At 36.5% G+C, this 21,976-nt stretch overlaps 1 protein-coding gene across 4 annotated transcripts; it reads left to right on the top strand.

Annotated features, from left to right (window-relative positions):
- Positions 1-3,881: 3,881 nt before the first annotated feature.
- Positions 3,882-20,119, top strand: LOC131435307 (flightin). Of its 4 annotated transcripts, XM_058603019.1 has the most exons (5): positions 3,884-4,039; positions 18,151-18,303; positions 18,374-18,526; positions 18,591-18,673; positions 19,522-20,119. In XM_058603019.1, exons 2-5 carry the CDS (start codon positions 18,185-18,187, stop codon positions 19,566-19,568), a joined length of 402 nt encoding a protein of 133 aa, XP_058459002.1. In that variant the 5' UTR covers positions 3,884-4,039; positions 18,151-18,184; the 3' UTR covers positions 19,569-20,119. The 4 variants fall into 4 exon arrangements, with proteins under 4 accessions (XP_058459000.1, XP_058459002.1, XP_058458999.1 ...); XM_058603017.1 differs by having other exon boundaries at positions 3,882-4,007; positions 18,591-20,119; XM_058603016.1 differs by having other exon boundaries at positions 18,591-20,119.
- Positions 20,120-21,976: the final 1,857 nt, after the last annotated feature.

The following is a 21,976-nucleotide window of genomic DNA, read 5'->3' on the forward strand; positions in this document are numbered from 1 at the left end:
AGTTTATCTACAGTTTTGCTTAAGGATGCAGTCCTCTATCTCAACACATCCGGAAATTTTTTTTTGGATCACCTTAATAATAAGAGCCACCCTAATACCATGTACATTAAAATATATCTTATTTTTCACTGATCATTTGTTTTGAATACATCATAACTCTAAAGTATAAGGTTAAACCACAAATATTTTTGACCCCCTAAATTGTGGATCCGGACCACTGTGCAATGCAATATAACTCGAAAAACTTTAAAATTTCCGATCTTCTACCGATTTTTTGAGATTCTACGGCAAACAAAATCAGAATTTTAGTAGTTATCTATTGCGTTTGGGTTGTGCATAAACATTGTTTAGATCTTTTGTCCAATACAAAAATATAATTATTTTTTTGAGTTTAGGTATATTTACTGAAATTTTTAAGGTTATCAGTGAAATTCAAGTTTCAGTTATTTTGTAAATTTTGTTCATAATAAATTTCCAACTAAAATAAAAAAAAAAACCTTCTTAATCCACCTAGTGGTGTGATAATGCCTTCCTCTTTTTTCATAAAAGTCTCATGAAAATATATTTCATACTTTTATTAAATAATTTCGGGTGCCAATTTTGACACCAATTGATGCAGATTGATTCGAGTAGTTCACAAAAGCATGCTTTAGTGTTTATGTCACACAGTCAGCATCATTTTTCCAAACTAGTGTTTGACATTTGCGTTGCCTGTTCGTATTAGAACAGTGATGCTAATCTAAAAAAAAGCCTTCTCAATCCACTTAGTGGAATTTTCATATATCTTGAAAAATCACCATAGGGGGGAGTACATGAAATTTTCGAAATCGAAAAAAAATGTTGATGCCAAAAGGCTTAGAATTGCATGAAATGTCGAGATTTAGTGTCATCTCAAAAAAAAAATTTTTTGAAAAAATCGACTTTTTGGGACTCAAAATTTTCCCAGTCCCAGAAAGTTGATTTTTTCAAAAAATTTTGTTTTTGAGATGACATTAAACTTCGAAGTTTCATGCAGTTTTAAGAGTTTCGGCATCAAAAAAAATGTTCGATTTTGGAAATTTCAATTTTTAGGGAAGTATATGGTGGTTTTTCAAGATCGAAAATTGTCAAACCTTTACCACCGGGCAGCACCCCTTACGCATGTCCGATTTGGCTCAAATTTTGCATGAAGGCTTTTTACGAGGTGCTTGAACTTTTGAGCACTAGAGCTTAACGAAAATAGAGGTGATCCCAAAATTTTGGCAGCCTTATGTATATATATATATATATATATATATATATATATATATATATATATATATATATATATATATATATATATATATATATATATATATATATATATATATATATATATATATATAAGAGCGGTAAAAATCAACGTGTTTTGTCGGTTACTTCACATATACCATCATATCTCCGGAACCAAAAGTCACAGCCATTTGATCTTCGAACTTGATCAATGGCCCGACAGTAGCTTTCAAACGAGCCCAAGTTTGTTAAAATCGGTTCAGCCATCTCTGAGAAAAATGAGCATGTTCAAATATCTTCGAAAAGTGCACACACACACACACACAGACATTTTCCGATCTCGTCGATCTGAGTCGAATGGTATATAACACTATGGGTCTCCGAGGCTCCGTTCGAAAGTCGGTTTTCCAGCAATTCTAATACCTTTCTATAGAGAAAGGCAAAAACATAAAACAAAAAAAACATAAAAACATGTCATAAAATTTAAAAGTTTTGATTTGATTTTGTTTGGCAAAATTTTCCCAATAATAGAAATTTTCTGTATTTGTATCAAATTTCTTGAGATTCTTTGAACGGATATATGATTTTGTTCTTCAATAAATTGTTTCTGGTAATGATTCCAATATTTTGAATAAAAAAAAATGTTCATGTCATCGCTTTAATTTTTGAGTTATATACAAACATGTGAAAAAAATGAAAAATTTATATATATTTATAAATTCATCGATTTTTTACGGGTTTCTTTTGATAGTGCAAGAATGGTAGTTGGACAAAAATTGTAGCTGGAATCACCAGCAATCGAATGATGTGTAAAAATATATAGGTCATCGCTTTGAATTTCGAGATATTTATGAACATTGTAAAAAGTCTCACCTTTTCTAATGTCATTTATCTACAGTTTTCTTTATAACTTTGGGTTGGCAACCCTATTTTCCGTTTTGTTTCAGTGCATTTTATTTCTGTAAGTAGTACCTTTCCAATGGTGAACAAATTTCTAAAATAGGTTGATTAGCAACAAAGATTCTCACTATCCGATTCGCGATGCACGTGCCGCATGAATGTAGAGAGGGCTTATTTTGTGCTTGAAAAAAATACTTGGAACGGGAAAAATCAGATTTTTATTAGTGTTTCCTAAACGATCGCCAATAAAAAATTATACTTGAAATAATCTACAAAGTTCACCAAATTCAAGGATGTAAAATTTATCGAAATTGGTCAAGTAATAACTGAGCTATGATAGCTCAAAATTACCGCTCCAACTTTTTTTCGGGCTTGGTGCTCCTCCGGAACCGGAAGTCGGATCTGGATTAAATTTGGATGTTTTATATGGACCATATGATCTATCATCTGAATCTAGAATAATTAAAATCGGTCACGAAATCTCCGAGAAAAGTGAAGAAGTAATTTGAAATAGAAACTTTTACACAAATCACCCTGTAATTCAGGAACCGGAAATCAGATTGGAATAAAATTCAGGAACTTTGTAAAGTTAGTGTGTTTATTATCATTTTTTGTTGCACATATGACTCTATAGTTCCAGAACCAGAAGTCGGATTTGAATGAAATTCAAGGAAGTTTGTATGGGGCTTATCTTTTATCTTTCTCTATAGAAAGGTAATAAAATTACAGGCAAAACTGACATTCGAATGGAGCCTAGGAAACCCATATTGTTATATAGCATTCAACTCAGCTCGACGAGATCGGAGAATATCTGTGTAAGTGTGTATGTGAGTGAACATTTGAAATATTTTCTCGGAGATGTTTGGCAGCTACTATTGCTTCATTATACAGTTTTGAAGCTCAAATGGCTGTCACTTAAGGTTCCGGTGTTTGAATGGTATAAGTGACATACACGATACATCTCATGAACTTGAACTCATGTTTAATCTTATATTGGAAATTCGACATTATCTTTTAATTCAAGGTGACAAGCCCATAGATATTTAAAACTAACTCGATTACAACTGTCTTCAACTGTGATCACCAAAAAAACGAAATTTTCGTATTCCGCAAATATAATCAAGAAAATATCTATATTTATTGCAATTGAAATTTTGTATTAATTTGATTTGTGTCTTCCGCATCCAATCAGCGGTAATTATTTTGTACTCAAAAATGTCAACTAGCCTATTAAGCAGTTCGGTCAAACTCAAACTCATTTGATTGGATGTTCAACACGTAACAATAATTTAAAGTGCATTGATTTTGAAAGCAAATATCAACCCTCAGGATTCCTATTGAGTGCAGAATGTATAATTATGCACATGTTTTCATAACCCGTCATGAGTTATTCACCCGGGATTCCACCAGAGCTCCGATTTCATCCACCGTGCTGCAGATGGTAGCTTCAATCAACCAACCGCGCCAAAGACGATAGCCGCGCCATGCGTGAAGTCCGTGTTGGATTTTCTCCGAGCAAACGAACATATCGACGAAGACACATAAATTCGCATCCGCACGGGAGTCGAAAAAAAAAACTAATCACTGCTGATCGAGTCCGACCGAACTCTAGCTGATTAGTGTATGCTGCTGTGTCGGTAGTGGTGCTTCACGTAGAAAGGATCCTCCCTGCCCTGCCCTGCCATGCCATGCCATGCCATACCAACGGCGTCGAGGAAATTCCGCGGTAGGTGAAATGTACCGGGCAGGTTTTCGTTGGCCCGCTCACCATGCCGGTGCCAATTTAATAATGAATCGGTAGGAACCAAGTCAGTCTCTTTGTTCATTCCACCGGATTAACAAGTGAGTCCTCACAGGTACGGCTGCAGCGGTGCAATTTGAGTGATCGGTAAATAGTTTGACGGTTTAAAATTAGCTCGATTAGATGATTTGTGCGGTCAGAGTGATTTGTGACTACCCTGGACCTACCCTGCTTAATCTGGCAACGGAAGGAATTCAATAATTGATGGACTGTTTCTTTTAGTGCTTTCTTTTGGAAATTGTTACCCGTTCAATATTTGGGTTAATTTTCGAATGAGGATTTTGGTGCACCACGCAGAAAACAAAAACGGTTACGTAATAGACCAACATCATACGATGGTGAAGTGAAACAATTTCTGACTGTTGTTGAAGCTGAACTGTTAAGCCGGTTAAAAATATGCTGAAAAATACCATATATTATTCTTCCGAAATTCTACCATGCGAGACAGGAAACTCAAACATGTCGTTCAACGGTAACAGAATACAGCAGATGTTACCGGTCGCAATATTCGAACCAAAGATTTCATCATTTGCTCACGACACCAGTCAATGTAATAACAAGAGTGGAGATACAATTTTCTAAAATTTTATTACATTGCACTGTGAACATACAGGCATTTCTACGTTGATTTCAATAGTGAAAATGTAAACCTTAATAAGTCTTTATTGTCCATTCAATGCAACGTAAATTTTCGAATTATTACTCACATATCAATATAAGATCTTTTTTTGTTCCGATTATAGAGGTTCTAATCTTTAAGTCATTTGCCCCCTATGTGCGAGGTTGGGAATTGAACCCAGGGGGGCTGCATGAAAAACATCGACTAACCTATCACGGCATACCCGTCCCCAAATATTAGATTTGTTTACAAATAATTTTCTTTGTCGAACTTACATTAAAATTAAGACACATTTTTTTGAACACCAACTAGATTTTCGTCGTGACTGATTCAGATTTGAATTTTCTTCAAATAATTTTCACCTTTCGTTTTCTCACATTTTTAGTAAGGTTTTTTTCTATCTGTGTTTACGCATAACGCTTCGAATTTAAAAATAGGGAATGAAAGCAAAAGAAAATAATTTTTAGATGATTTATTTCATCTTCTCAATAGTTCTTTTTATTTCACAATCGAAATAAAAAATTTTAGTTCGATAAAAACTAAGAAAAATGCTCGAATTCATCATTAATCGGTATTCGAAGAAAGATCATTTCTAACTTTCGTAAAGTGTTAGTGTCCAAATTATAAGGAACCTTGAAAAACTCCTTATGCAAAATTCTAGCGGAACTGGACATAGGTCAGCCCGACGGTCCAAATTTGCAAATTTTCGATTTTAAAATATCATCGAAGGGGTACATGGAAGGCTATAGCCGGGTAACCATGTGAAATCTGCCCCCAAAGAGAATTTGAAACATTTGAAAGAACTTGGACTGAAAACAATTTTGCAAAAATTTCAACATTTTTATTGCCATATTCAAGGATTTTAATTTAATTTTCATTAAATTTGATTTTTTTTTTTTTTTTTTTTTTTTTTTTTTTTTTTTTTTTTTTTGGATGGCCCACCCACACCCATACACTTCATTTGTAGAGGGAAGGTTTACCAGCTGTTATCTTTCGATATTTTTTTAGTTTCATCTACTGCACTTCCGTGTACCCATCCATTTCTCTTCCATCGCTAATCCAAGGGTCTCTGTCTCACAAAAGTCTTGCAGAGATCTTTAAATACTCTAAGATTGTTGGTCCGCTAATGCAAATTTAAAAAAATCAAGGATGTTTTAGGAATACTCATGAAGAGTTTCTTAGCTCCAGAAGTATGTGCACCATTCATTTTTGCTTTCTCATATAGAAAGGTTATGCAATCACTGTGAAAACCGACTTTAGAACCGAGGCCTGGAGGGCCAAATGTCATATACCATTCGACTCAGCTCGACGAACTGAGCAAATGTCTGTGTGTGTATGTCACACGATTTTCTCAGAGATAGCTGAGCCGATTTTCACGAACTCATATTCAAACCCAAGTAGCAATCCGCAACTAGTTCTGATACGACAATGTCCAAACTATGTTGCAACAAGAGCACGAATATGTTTTTTATGTTATACTGGTTAAAACATGGTCACAGCAATGTTTCATCATAACATAACTAGTTACGAAATAGTTATTTAGGTTTCCAATAATAACACCTTTGTGTCATATTGAATTAAATATAATTTATAAGCTATCGTTACTTAATTCAAACATATCTTTAATCACAACAATGCTTCTAGCTACTAGTTGAAAATAAGTTTGTTTGACTTCAATAGTAGCAACCCGTAACTAGATTTGATATCGCTTAACCCAACTGTGTTGCGACAAGAGCACGAACATGTTTTTTTATGTTACACTGTTATGCTAGTTGAAAAAAGGTTTATTTTCCGTTGCGGAACCATTATAAATACGTAAGCGTATATGTAAATCGTTACTGTGAATTGATGTAGTAATAACTTAGATATTATAAGATTATAACATATAATTTCTTCATTGATTCAGATAGTTATCGGTAGGTTTTCCCAACGTTAAGATAACGAAAAAGCAAACAAAACAACCTTTGTTGGCTTGAATATGGCGAACACAATATGGATTCTCAAGAAGTGTATGAAACATAAATAAAACTAGGATATTACTTTTTTCAAAACAACTTTTTGCCGAAAATTGTGAAAGACGGATTAGTCATTTTTGTTCTATGCACTGTCATAAACACGAAGAAAATAATATAGAGATTGAACATCGATTGTGATAATTGTATAATTCTCATGATATATGAATTTAAAATGATGAGAAATCACTCTACTTGGAATAATTTTGAGCATTCTGAACATAGCGTTATTTTGTTGTTTATTTTTTATATCTTTATAAACAGATTTTGATTGAAGGCGCATAAAAACAGTTGAGTAAAATTGAATTCCGCTCGACTGTTTTAAAATCGTTGTTGAATTTGTACCTTGTATAAAGCTTGTGATTAAAAGTACTCTTCGGCTTTTTCATTGATGATAGAAAAGTATTCTGGATTTATTCAATGTTCATAATGTCGCTGGTGACTAAGTTTCAACTAGTTTACTTGAAAACAAGTTATTTTCAAGTTATGAAAAGATAAGTTATTTCAGTATGGCATTACAACGTAACGACAACTTATTTTTAGCCGATTTAAAAACTAGTAGAAACTGCGCTTTTTGAGTCATGCAACTGGTTAGATTTTAGTAACAATCACTCAAATATCTGGTTGCAAACTAGTCACAAACAAGCTAGCGTAACAAAAATTGTTACTTGGAATGAAAGGTCTAACGGTCCCATAGATCGCTATTGAATTTTATCCCGATCCAACTTCCGGTTCCGGAATTACAGAGCGATTAGTGAAAATTTTCAATTTCATGAGTATTTTTCCACAAGCGATGGCAAAACGAGGTGCACATTTTTATAAAACTTACTACTAAATTCATCTACTTGGCAGATTTGATAGTCAGCGGATATATACATCTACTTTGGGACTAATAGTCTTCGGTTTCTGCTTCCGGAAGCATCGATAATAGTGAAGAAAAGCTCCAAAATCGGAACTCACTTCGATTTCTCAGCAACGATTAAACCGATTTTCAAAAACGATGATTCCAATTACATCCAGATCCGACTTCCGGATTCGAAATTGTGGGGCAATGAGTATCAAATTTTGAAACTGGCATACAAAATGATGCAACATCGGTACGCATCGGTACGTGCTGGTAAAGAAGAAGAAAACGCCACCGCCTAGCACACAGCTTGCTTAGTTCAATTTTGTAATCAATTTAAATCTATATTAACTTGACATAACTATTCCCAAATTGAAAAGGTGATGGTAGCTCATGCCAGAGATTTAATTTTATTTAAGTTTGATAAAAATCTTGACAGAGTCTTCTAGTGATGTTTTCGAAAATATAGGTAATATGAGAAAGGCATCATTACACCACTAGGTGGATTAAAAAAGGTTTTTTTTAATAAAGCTTCAATGAAAACGCATTATTGATTATAGATTTTTCCCAGAAGAACTGAAATATTTTGGTTCTCCAAAAATGAAAAAAGCACCGAATATAATGAAAAATTATTAGAAACGCCCTAGTTCCATCACTATGCTCGGTAATGGGTTGAAATTTTGGGAAAATTATCTCCAGTCCAAACTCTTTTAAATGAGATATCCTTGATGACAGCCTTTCAAAACAAAAAAAAACTTCCTAATCCACCTTAATCAAAACAATTTCTCGAATTTTTTTTTTCTTTTTATTAAATAATTTGTGACACTAATTTGGGCTCATTTTTGACACAAATTGACTCAGCTTGAATCGAGTAGTTCACAAAAGCATGCTTCAGTGTTTTGTCACATAGTAGGCATCATTTTTTCAACCAAGCGCTTGACATTTGCGTTTGGGCGTTTGGGGGGGTACTTGAAATTTTCGAAATCGAAAAAAAAATGTATATGCCAAAAGTTTACAAATTGCATGAAACGTCGAGATTTAGTGTCATCTCGAAAACAATTATTTTTGAAAAAATCGACTTTCTGGGAGAAAGTTCGAATCCTTCCTCTGTGCGATACTTTTTTAAAAACTTTCAATTCTCGCTATTTCATACATTTTCAACTTTTCTCTCTGTCTGTTGCTCATCAGTAGTGATATTCAGAAACTTAGATTAAAAACTTAGATAAACCGCTAAATTTTTGGTTTCCAATAGTTGTCAAACGTCTCCAAAATCATGATTTATACTTGGAATGTGATATGTTCTTTAAAAATTCCAGTTTCATTTTACTTCTAAAAAGTCACAGAGATTCGAAGTTTTAAATTTTTTTTCGACAAAACACCAGATCTCGACGTTTCTGAGTCACGCGATTCTGAGATATTTGGCATTAAAAGTTTTTTTTTTCGTTTTCAAACATTTCATGTAATTTATGGATGGATTATTTATGGATTTGTCTTTTGCATCAAATCAGGTTTCACATTCAGAAATTGCTTCTTCATTTGAGTAGAATTTCTTATCGGTGAAATTTTTTTTAGATTACCGAGTGGCCAGTAGTCACTGAGGGCAAGATCTGGACTATACGGTGGATGAAGAAGAAATTCGAAGCATAATTAGTTCAATTTAACCACTTGTAAATCGGTGCATTCCCTTGTAAAAACAGAGGTTTTTTCTTCGACATATGAAGTTGCTTTTTGCTTTCAAACGAGCTAACAACGCTATGTAGTATTCGCTATTGAAGTTTTTCTTGATATTCGATGAAGATTATACCATGTGCATCCCGAAATAATGAAGCTTTAATTATCCCAACTGCCTCTTGTGCCATTGGACGCTTTGAGCTTTGTTAACCGGCTACAGTCCACTCAAGTGATGATCGTTTTGATTCCGAAGTGAAGTAATGGATTCATGTTTCATCCATTGCCACATATCGATGCCAAAAATCCGATTTCTTATTTGTAAACATAACCTACTCTGAATCATCAACACGTTGTTGTTTTTGATTTACTGTGAATAAACGTGGCACCCACTTTGAAAATAGTTTTTTCATGGTCCAATTGGTCTGATATCTTTACGGTCTCATCTATATCACGCAATTTTATTTTACGATTAGATATAACTAATTTTTCTTTTCGAGAAGGAATGATAAACTAACACATGAAATTGTTTTGAATCAATTGTTCTAAAATGACAGAAGTAGTAGAAAATGATAGCGTCATCTGTGTATCAGTCACATGCATTATTGAGTGATGTATTACCTTATTTTTTTTTCACATCGCCAGATTTATCGAGCCGATAGAAAATATCATTATCATTAGTATCGATGCACAGTAGTCCCAATCATGTCGAAACACGCGTTTTTTTATTTGTGCTTCAGGGGTTAATGTTAGAGCTTTCATATCTTCAGAAGAATTTTTGTTCGAAATAGTCCGCTTCTTTCAATATAATCAAAGTTGTCATTGTTCCACCTACAAGTGAGTTCAAAAAAATTATACATGTAGTTCGGAAACCGTTAACTGCAGAGAGAAAAAAATATGTCAAAGAAACACCTGGTTAAAGACCGTAACTTGGTTAGAGCCGGGTTTAAATAAATCAATATAAACATAAAACATGTCAAAGAAACAATTCATGGAAATCGATTAAGCACACTAAAACAATATACACTGAAAAAAAATCGTACACTTATTTAAGAATCAGAAAACAACCGAAAGGATTAAATTATAATAAATCGTCTCCTACAATTATCTTCAAATAACTTTTGCTGTTAATTTGTTAATTTTTGGAAGAACCGACTTAGTTTTCCGTTTTGGTTTTGTAGGCAAAGTTTTTTGTCCGGTTCTGGCAAAAATGATGTTTTTTAAACGATTTTTGCTTTGCCAAATCTGTGTCCGGTGTTTGCATCCGGTTTTTGCGTTTCAAAATGCAAACTAAAGGGTTTCCAAACTAAGTTACTCTTATCTGATTATTAAATTCAGCCGTTCATTTGTCACAGTTGAAGTTAGTTTCTGTTTTTATAATCGAGGTTTCAACCTGGAGGTTATTCGTCTCTTATGGTCAGCAAAACTTTCTGACTCTTCGTTTGGGGTTGGGAATTGAATCCCGGAGGGCTACATGAAAGGCACGTGGGTTCGTATGTTCACTAATGTTGACAATCTCGGCTAATTTGAATATCCAGACAGCTTTTGACAACTATTGTGCGTGGACGTGTTTTTTTTGCTCATCTTCGATTTTCGTCCGACCCAAAGACAAGATTGGATGGCAGCCTCCATTGTGAAGATTGAGCTTTGGTTTCCTTACGTCATAACCAAAAACCCGTGATTTGTCACCAGTTAATACTGGAACAATTTTGGATCGTTACGGACAAAATCCAACAGCGTCCCTAGCAATGTTGATGCAATGCTGTTTTTAATCGAAATTGAGCAGTTTTGGTACGAATTTCGGAGCGACCCGTTCTACGCCCAAACTTAATTTATGTAATGGGGAAAAAGGAACTTATTTGCTAGATTACCAATACTGAGAGCGAATCGATTCAATTGAAGATCAGATCAGATCTAATAGCTATAGTCCTGGGGTGTCCTTTGCTGTATCAAGCATACGTCTCCACATAACTCGGTCCATGGCTGCTCGTCGCTAGCCACTCAAGGCACGGATGCTTCGCAGATCATCCTCCACTTGATCGAACCACCTTGCTCGCTGCGCTCCTCTTCTTCTCGTACCAGTCGGATTAGATTCATGAACCATTTTCACTGGGCTGTCATCCGACATCCTTATGACCGCCCAGCCCATCGTAGACGTCCGATTTTAGCTGTCCGTACTATGAGAGGTTCTCCTAGCAGCTGTTGCAATTCGTGATTCATACGCCGTCTCCAAGTTCCGTCTTCCATCTGCACTCCGCCATAGATGGTCCTCAGTGCCTTTCTTTCGAAAACTCGTCAACCACCTCGATATCGTCACCGTCTATCAATATTCGTGGTGGGAGGCGTAGTGTTTCTTCTCTAGAGCCTCTTCCTTTCATGTATTTTGTTTTTGACGCATTTATGGCCAGTCCGATACGAGTAGTTTTAGCATTCAGTCCGATGTAGGTTTCTGCCATCTTCTGAAGGTTACGTGTCACAATATCAATATCGTCAGCGAAGCCAAAAAGTTGTACGGACTTTCGGAAGATCGTGCCGCTCGTGTCGATCCTCGCTCTTCGATTCACACCTTCTAAGGCAATATTGAACAAGATACAAAAGAGTCCATCACCTTGCCGTAGCCCTCTCCGAGATTCGAAGGGATCACTCTATCCATCGTTGCTTTGACCAATCGCGTCAGATTATCCGGGAAACCGTATTCGTGCATTATCTGCCATAGCTGTTCTTGATCGATTGTGTCGTATGCCGCTTTGAAGTCAATGAATAGGTGATGCGTGGGTACGTTGTATTCACGACACTTCTGGAGTACTTGTCTTATCGCGAATATGTGATCCGTAGTGGAGCGGGTTCCAGTAAATCCCGCTTGGTACGGCCCAACGAATTCCTTAGCTATTGGTGATAGACGACGGCAAAGGATTTGGGAGAGCACCTTGTAGGTAGCGTTCAGCAATGTGATTGTGCGGTAATTGCAACAGTCTAGCTTATCGCCCTTTTTGTAGACGGGACATACCACTCTATCCATCCATTCCTGCGGTAGAATCTCCTCCTCCCAAATCTTAGAAAATATCAAGTGTAGCGCTCTAAGCAGTGCCTCTCCTTCATGTTTGAGCAGCTCGCCTGGTAACTGGTCATTGCCCGCGGCTTTTTTGTTTCTCAGCTTGCCGATCTTCTCACTTATCTTCGACAGATCAGGTGCTGCGAATCCGTCGTCGGCTGAGCGTGCACCCAGATTGATTCCTGTACCCTTCTCTGTATCTTGTGCTTCGCCATTCAGATGCTCGTCATAGTACTGCTTCTACCCGTCGATCACGTTTGTTCGTGAGATGGTTACCACTGGCACATTTCGGCCTGTGGCGTGTAGCCTCTACGTGAGCGGTTTACCTTCTCATAGAACTTCCGTGTGTCATTTGCGCGGTACAGCTGTTACATCGCTTCGCAATCTTGGACTTCCTGATGGCGCTTTTTCCTCCGGAAAACCGTGTTCTGTCTGTTCCCCGCCTGTCTGTATCGTTTCTCGTTTGCCCTTCGTGCGGTGTTGCAGCATCCTCGCCCTTGCTGCATTCTTCTCTTCGACCAACTGCTGACATTCGCCGTCAAACCAGTCATTTCCTCGATTCGATAACCTCGTACCTAGTATGGTTGCAGCAGTTCTACTCACGGCGGACATTATGTTTCTCCAAATGTCTTCAAGAGTCGCCGCGCCAAGCTACTCTTCCGTTGGTAGCACTAGCTCTAGTTGCTGCGCGTATTCCTCTGTAGTACGAACGCTACGTAGCTGCTCGAGATTGAGTCCCGGCGTTCGTGTGCGACGAGTGTTGTGCGCCGTCGATAGTTTCGAACGCATACAAACCGCGACAGGGTAGTGGTCAAAATAAATGTTGGCACTGCAGTAAGTGCGGACATTGATGACGTCGGAGAAGAATCGCCCGTCGATGAGAACGTGATCGATTTGATTTTTCGTATGTTGATCAGGTGATCTCCAAGTGGCTTTGTGGATATCTTTGCGGGGGAAGAAGTTGCTTTGAACTAACATTCCTCGGGAAACTGAAAAGTTAACGTATCGTTGACCGTTTTTGTTTGTTATCGCGTGCAGGCTCTCCAGCCCGATAACGGGCCTGTACATTGCCTCCCGGCCTACCTGAGCTTTCGTGTCGCCGGTGACGAGTTTTACATCCCGCCGTGGACTGCTGTCGTAGATTCGTTCCAGCTACACGTCAAATGCTTCCATACATTTCTACGAATTTAAAAGAACCAGGTACGCCTGCCAATTCGTCTTCTAACGAAAACAATTTATTGACAGGTAGATCGACCTCCTCATCATCTTCTTTCAATGTCAGTTATGCTAGTATAACAGGAAGAAATCTACCACTTCATTCTTCTAATGTAAATAATCAAAACACAGTACCGCCTTGCAGTTAATCTTCTAAGGAAAACAATTTATTAATAGGTAGATCGGCCATATCATCTTCTTCTAATGGCAGTCTACCTACAAATATTCCTTCAATGCCATTCGCTTCTTTAAATGAAGTTGATTTAGGCGATATAACTGAAAATAAAATGATCTACCTACAAGATCCACTTTTTCAAATGATTATCCGAATGAATTCGACTTCATCACTTTTTGAAGCATTTCAAATCGGATGACAATTCGCAAATAGTATTATAATGAATTTAAAATTTAACAGTGATGTTAAATAATTATTTGAATATTTTTAATTGGAATGCTCGATCTTTGAAATCGAGTGAAGATGAATTTTATAATTTTTTCTCAAAGTTAACAAAATTCATATTGCCATTGTGACAGAAACTTTTCTTAAACCAAATGTCAAATTGAAAAGTAATCCACATTATGTGGTTCATCGATTTGACAGGTTTACTGGAATGGGTGGTGGAATTTTACCTTCTTTCAATACTAAAGTTATTGAAAGCTTGGGAATCGAAGTTGAAACCATTCATGGAATTTATTTCATCGCTGGAGCATATTTGCCATTCCAATGCACCGCCGAACAATTAAATTTCTTTAAAGGCGATTTGCAAAAACTCACAAGGTATCGATCAAAATTTTGCGTAATAACTGTAATGGTAAAATACTTCATAATCAACTCTCAGCTGGTTACTTCACAGTTCTTCATCCCAGTAATCCGACTTGCTTCTCTTCGGTGAAAAATCCCTCTACAATTGATCTGGTTCTAACAGATCAAAGTCACATTTGTAGTGAACCGATTACACAAGCTGGCTTTGACTCAGATCATCTTCCTGTAACATTCAAGCTTTCCAACGAAGCTTTAATTAATCCAATTAGTTCTATTTTCAACTATCATAGAGCTAATTGGTTGGATTACGGATCTCACATTGAAAATCATGTGGATCATGAAACTATTTTAGAAAATTCTGCGGACATCGACACAGCAATTGATAATTTGAATCATTACATTATCGAAGCTAGAAATTTTCCAGTTCCCAAAGCTCAAACTAAATTAAATTCTCCTATCATCGATGACAATCTTCAACTGCTCATTCGGTTGAAGAATGTTCGTCGACGACAATATCAACGTTCTCGTGATCCTGGTATGAAAAACATAGTTAAGGATTTACAACTAGAAATTAAACATAGATTTACTCTTTTGCGAAATAAAAATTTCGCTAAAGAAGTTGAACAAATTAAACCATATTCTAAACCTTTCTGGAAACTTTCTAAGGTTCTTAAGAAGCCTCCAGAAACCAATTCCTGCTCTAAAGGAAGGAAATGAAATACTTGTTTCAAATGGTGAATAAGCTCAAAAACTTGCTCAGCAGTTCGAGAGTGTACACAATTTTAATTTGAACGTTGTGAGTCCTATTAAAAGTGAAGTCTCACTGAAATATGATCATAATTCAACTAAAGTGTTATTACAAGATGACATTATTGACACGAATTTCGATGAAATTAAATCAATTGTTAGGAAACTTAAAAACATGAAGGCTCCTGGTAATGATGGAATTTTTAATATTCTTATTGAAAATTTTCCCGATGCTGCCTTGAGACTCCTGGTTAAAATTTTCAACAAGTGTTTTTCACTAGCTTACTTCCCAAAAAGATGGAAAGCGCTAAAGTAATTCCTATCCTCAAACCTGATAAAAAACCATCAGAAACTTCAAGTTATCAACCAATTAGCTTACTTTCTTCTATCAGTAAACTTTTTGAAAAAAATATCTTGTTGAGAATGATGTCTCATATAAATGAGAATTTAATTTTTTTACCAGAGCAGTTTGGATTTCGTAATGAACATTTAACTACTCATCAACTTGTCAGAGTAACGAACATGATAAAATCAAATTAATCTTCTGGGTTATCCACTGGAGTTGCTCTTCTAGACATATAAAAAGCATTCGACAGTGTTTGGCACAAAGGTTTAATAGCAAAAATGTCTGATTTATTTGATCAAAATAATTCAAAATTATATAACTGATCGTACTCTTCAGGTTAGCTATCAGAATTGTAAATCTGAATTGCTACCCGTACGAGCCGGTGTTCCGCAGGGTTCGAGCGTAGCTCCAATCTTGTATAACATTTTCACTTCTGATCTTCCAAATCTACCCGTTGGTTGTCAGAAATCGCTATTCTGTGACGACACAAGTCTGTTAGCCACAGGTAGAAATCTATGAGTGATCTGCAGTCGCCTACAAAGAAGTTTAAATATTTTCAGTGATTACCTGTCAAAATGGAAAATTAAACCAAATGCAGCAAAAACGCAATTAATTATCTTTCCTCATAAGTCAAGAGGTTCTTTTCTTAAACCAAACAATAATCACATTCTCAATTTGAATGGCTTGGAATTGACATGCTCTGATCAAGCTAAATACTTAGGTTTAACATATGACAAAAAACTCACTTTCAAGGATCACATTGAAGGAATCCAGGCAAAGTGTAATATATATATTAAATGTTTATATGCTCTTATAAACAGAAATTCTAAGCTCTGTCTAAAAAAAAAACAAACAATTAATTTATAAACAAATTTTCAGACCAGCCATGCTTTATGCAGTACCAATTTGGTCAAGCTGTTGTTCCACCAGGAAGAAAACGCTTCAAAGGATTCAGAATAAAATTCTGAAAATGATTTTGAAGCGTCCTCCCTGGTTTAATACAAATGAGTTACACAGACTCACAAATATAGAGCCATTAGATGTAATGTCACATAATATTATAAGCAAATTCCGACAAAAATCGATGTAATCTTCAATTGAATCGATTCGCTCTCTTTATTAGTTAGTAAGTTAGTATATAAGTTCCTTTTCCCCATTACACAATACAAGTAGGTTTAGAATTTTCCTTACACAAAAATCTCAGAATTGCGGAAGCAAATGATGTCCTCATGGTAACAACCAAATCATATATATAATAGGGCTGAAAAGTCACCACTTGTGGCTGAACACCCAATTTAAATCTTAATAATTTAATTTTAACTGATATTTCAATAAATAGTTATTTTAAGAAAAAAGTATTTTTCCATAACTGTTATTTTGCCTACCATTCCATTGGAAATACTTTGCGTTTAAGTACTCTACCACGAAAAATATAGGTCGATATCTTGTGAGTTTTTGCTAATCACTTTTAAAGAAATTTAAATTTATTATTAGAAAACTGCTACTTGCCACTGCAACTTGAAATGCTTCAAAAAGTGATGAAGTCGAATTCATTTGGAAAATCTTAAGTTATGTACGGTGGTTATCTCACACTGTTGAAAATTTTTATCATAAATTGCTGATCATATTTCTGGTGGTATGGAGAACCAGTTATGTTGTTGCTTTTAGTAAAAGTCGAGATTTTCACGATTAAGTTGTACCCATTCGTTCAAAGGGCGAATTTGGCAAATTCGCCCTTTAGTACAGTAAGACGTATTAACGTCAAAAAAAATAAAACAAATCAGAAAACCGATCAGAAACCAATAAAATTCAGACTTTTAGTTGTACTGCAATTGCTGGTGGACTCCATGTACAGGGTCCGACACTCGAAGTGTAACCAATTAAAAAGGCCATAAATTCAGTTTGGAAAATTACTTTTACTTAATTCAAAGTACAAAATGTGTAAAAGTAATACAAAATTCAGAATCAATTCACTTTTGCTCGATATGACCACCTTTTGCCTTGACTTAATGACTTGAGAGAGCGAAGGAGTTGCTTCGTTTGGCCGAAGCAATTCCTTCGCTCTCTCAAGTCATCAAGTCAAGGCAAAAGGTGGTCATATCGAGCAAAAGTGAATTGATTCTGAATTTTGTATTATTTTTACACATTTTGTACTTTGAATTAAGTAAAAGTAATCTTCCAAACTGAATTTATGGCCTTTTCAATTGGTTACACTTCGAGTGCCGGACCCTGTACATGAGCAAGGACGTTTTAACCGTTTTGTGTCATTCCGATTGAACACTTTTCTTCTTTCGATTGCAGCATGCGTCAGCAAGTGTAAGTTCTATTCTAGTCTTAGCGCTTGCAGAAATTGTTTAAACCGTGTAAACTTGCTACACCACGCGGCTTCGATAGTTCGTCCGAGAAATAAAACAATCGTGAGGAGGTCACGTGAATATCCGATCAGTTACCAAATAAAGCGCGTGAATCAACTGCTCGATTCGGTCTCGATTGTTCTGCGCGCCAATTCGCGGATTCTTTTTTTTATTTTTTGTTTCTTGAACCATTGCCCAAAACGCATCGCGGTCACATTGGAGCCAAACTACCAGCATAGGACCCGGATGAGTGGTGCAAGATAAATCACCCAACTACGGCCAGCTGCAAGTGTGATTTGATGCATGAGATGAAAACAAGAGACCGCGAAACATGTCCTCTTTGAAAGTCTAAATTTAATGTGGAAGTATTTTCTAGATCGCATCGTTGTCACATTTTATAGTCACCGACGGCGAAGCGAATTTATCTCTGTCGATTGATTTATTTTTGGCCGGAAAGGTGTACGGTGTTAACGAGCGGGTCGTGTTGAAAGGGTATTCGGAATTGTTATGTTCTTGCCAGAATTTTCCCTGTCGATCGATAGATGGATTATGAGTATTTGTTTTTTTGTTTGTTTCAGATAGTTGCTTAGTGACGAGGGCAGCGCTCGAACCATGGAGGATGAAAATGCATCTGCCAATGTCATCGTGAAGGACACCCGTGGGGCTGAGCCACTGGCCATCGTGGATGACTTCCAGAGGCGCAAAGTTCAACTCTACAAGCACTGGGTTCGGTGAGTAAGGCTTGATGAACTAGTAATTTGGCTCGCCAACTAAAAACCTACACCTGCACGTTCGTTTCAGTCCAAGATTTCTGCAGTACAACTACATGTACAACTATCGCCACAACTACTACGATGACCTCATCGATTATCTCGATCGGCGTGCCCGTGGAATGCCCGGAGAAATCCCTCGTCCTCAGTACTGGGCCGAACGGGTGCTACGGACTGAGAGAAAGTAAGTGTCAAACTATATCACGAAATCGTAAACTTGATGATGATTCCCCGCCTTCTTTCGCCAGGACTCCGAAGAGCATTGACGAGATGTACAACTACACCAACATTGGCTTGAAGCGAGATGAGCGAAAACTGAACTACACTCTAAGTAATCAGATCAAGTCGTACAATTTCCACTCCAAACGCTACCTTAACAGCAAATACGCTCGGATTTTGTAAACGCTATACTAACCTAAGGAACTCTTGTACAACCGGGGATAAACCTTTGCTTTGAAAAACTGACATTGATTAAAAACAAACCGCGAAGGCAGATCGGAGTTGGCACACGGTGGCTAAACGGGACCCGCAAGCCGTTCCTCTGTCAGGATTGCTCCTTACGCAGCAACCAGCGCCCCCGAAACTGCCTGCAGACGATAAAAAAAATAGCAAAATGGAACTGCCCATCGCTTTGGGCAGCTTCAGAATACCGCTTTGATAAAAAAAAATATTACTAAACCCTTCTTTGTGCTATCCTGAATGAAGCAGTTTTTACTACAAGAACTTTCAACCACTAACTCCAAGAATTTTACTACAACAACAACAAAACAAACTAACAAAGAGACTACAATATTTAATATTTAACGAAAACATGCAATCGACTTTTTTGAAAAAATCGCTTACTCGAACAATCAGACAGAAGACAACCAGTTACTGATTGTTTGAGTAAAGTGGTTTTACCTATTCTTGCTATAACTTACAAGTAGGCCTCGCCTAAAACAGATATACTAAATACATATATTTAAGCAAAGCTTGCTTAACTAATTTTTTTTATTAGAAAATGCACACATTAATGCTTATCAATCTTATAAATCTATCCACAATATTTCAACTATTATACTTAATCAAATAACTTGTTAGCTTAGTGGCTTTTGTTTAGTGTGTTGATTTTTTTTTCGCAATCTAAAATTCGATCCGTCAGGCGTTTTTATTGTAAGAAACCATATTTTAATCTTATAGGAAGGAGTCCAACCGTGAATTCCTATAGTATCTATCGAATCTGGTGAAATGTTCAAAAGTGGACACAGTTTGCTGCAAAACAAAACAAAACAAAGCAAAAAAAAATGCGTCAATCAATTCTCACCAACATCCGACAGCACATTGTGGTCATCCACTGGCGTTTGCAACCCATCATCCGCACCGTAAACGTTTGAAAAAAAAACACAACGAACAACATCTAAGAACTACACCAGCTTAAATTGTCATTGTTACTTACGAACGATCAGACCATGCCAACAGTTTCAATACAACGTGAATCTAGACTACATCCACCAGCAACTTGGATAGGAAGTCCAAAGCCCAAAGATCGCGGGCAATGATTAATTTATTACTTTACTTTATTCATTTATTTATATATTTAGTTATCACATTCAACAACTATCTCTTAGTTTATATTACATGCAACATTACTTAACGATTTTTCATTCTATTGTTGAAATATTTTATTTATCATGAACATTACTTTTTTTTATTGAAGCACAACAACTCTTAAAATGTACTCAATGCGCAAGATTCTTAAGAAAACCAGAAATACAGAAACCGATGAAGAAAGATCTAATTCGTTTGATTTGTCATTTGTTATTACAATTTCTTATTGACATTACTGTAAAGTTGGGGCTTAGTGAGATGATAAAATATTACCGCCCTAATAAATAATTGCGTTTGTCGAACAGTTTATACAATTTTTTCAAGCATTTTGGTACATATTAAAAAAAATTGTTTCACCAATGTCGGGGATGGCATTATTGGATAACGCAGATTAGACATTTTGAACTGCAATTTTTTTTTCTGTTTTAAATAAACTTTTTTCGCACATAACATGGCTAGTGTTTCGATTCTACAAACCTCGCTAATAGGGTCTATTTCTACCCAGTCAGTTAGGATGCAAACATTATAACAAATGTTTGCTATTCTGAACAGTACTGTTCAAATATTTGGCGTGCAATGTTTCAAAAATTTAAAATTCGCATACTTATACTTTTTACGGAAACTTCACAAGTGACAAACAGACACGATTTATTTATTTATTTATTTGGCATCGCTGAAGGTCCCATCAGAACCGATTTATCGTTTAACATTTTATGTCAATAAAATCAAACTACTGTTTTCCATCCCCGGATCTTGTGGTTTTCAGCTTTTTTTTCTTAGATGAGAGCCATTCCCTGATTATCCAAATAGAGTTGAGGGGCAACCGGTTCGCAGATCACACCATTGCCCAACTGAGTTTCTCTATAGAAAGAATATAGAATTGCTGGAAAGAAAACCGGCTTTCCATCGAAGCCCCGAAGACCCTTATTGTCATCTATCATTCGCCTCAGTTCGATGCGATCGGAAAATGTTTGTGCACCTTCCAGCGATTGCTCTATTTGCTCAATTTTGTTTTTGGAGATGGCTTAACCGATTTCTACAATCTAAGGCTCGTTTGAAAGCTTCTATTTGGACATTGGCCACAGGCCCGTACCCAGCATTTTGTTTCGGGAGGGGCCCACAGATAAAAAATAAAGGCCTCGACGAAAGACCTAATGGTGAAACAAATTTATGTACAACATACAATAAAAAATAAACATCTAACTGATGATTCTTTATGTATCTAGCCCTAAGTACGTCTTTAGCATCTTATACTTCTGGGAAGCGTGGGTGCATGTCAATTGGAAACAATTGCCGAGTTAGCAATGAAACTAATTTATGGTCGGCTGCTCGGCCACCCATGGAAGTTGACCATAAATGTCAACTTCCTTTTCTGAGCAGCCTAGATAGTCGTGTAGTGTCGGTAGCGGTTTCCCAACTGGCTACGGTCCACCTGCATCGGTGGTAGGTCCACCAAACAGGTTAGCTGTGTGGCTTCCGGCGAAATTATGTTCTACCAAGAATTGATCCACTGGTTTCCTGTTCCATGTTGTAAAAGGCCACAAAAATAGGAACTCCTAAGTCAAGGTGTATTTCCGTACCGATGACTGAATGGCTGCAGGAGGTTAAATAATGCAGTCGTGAACGGAATATCTTGGGTTTTGCCCTTACTGTGTTAAGCGAAGCTCTGGCACAATGGACGATTTCATTCTTCACAACTCGTAGGATTAAAATGATTAAAACATTTGAGAAAATTCCTTCCATGGTTCGCTATAGGTGATTATTAGCCAAACTATTTGGTTGCTTCTAGTTGTTGCACGATAAGTGCTGGAGATGGAATGTGCATTTCTTTGATTGATAATGGTTTGAGTAGCACTGATAAATCTCTGGAAAGTTGTTAAACCCAGTCTTCGTTGCCTTCAACAAGAACGGTATTACTAATCCACGTGAAATTCCTCGAGCATGCATACATGCAAATAGTGCTCTCGATGTTTCTCTCATATCGGAGCTCACAACTCGGGATATTTGTGCTGTCACAGTTGACTATTGATGGCATAGACAGGAAATA

Source organism: Malaya genurostris, chromosome 3, assembly GCF_030247185.1.
Source record: "Malaya genurostris strain Urasoe2022 chromosome 3, Malgen_1.1, whole genome shotgun sequence".
Lineage (NCBI taxonomy): Eukaryota > Metazoa > Arthropoda > Insecta > Diptera > Culicidae > Malaya > Malaya genurostris.

Bases quoted from the DNA above. Each gene is read 5' to 3' on its own strand.
- LOC131435307 (XM_058603017.1), top strand. From the start codon at position 18,185: ATGGAGGATGAAAATGCATCTGCCAATGTCATCGTGAAGGACACCCGT. The intron at 18,304-18,373 runs GTGAGTAAGGCT...CGTTCGTTTCAG, and splicing joins CTCTACAAGCACTGGGTTCG to TCCAAGATTTCTGCAGTACA. The intron at 18,527-18,590 runs GTAAGTGTCAAA...TTCTTTCGCCAG, and splicing joins GTGCTACGGACTGAGAGAAA to GACTCCGAAGAGCATTGACG.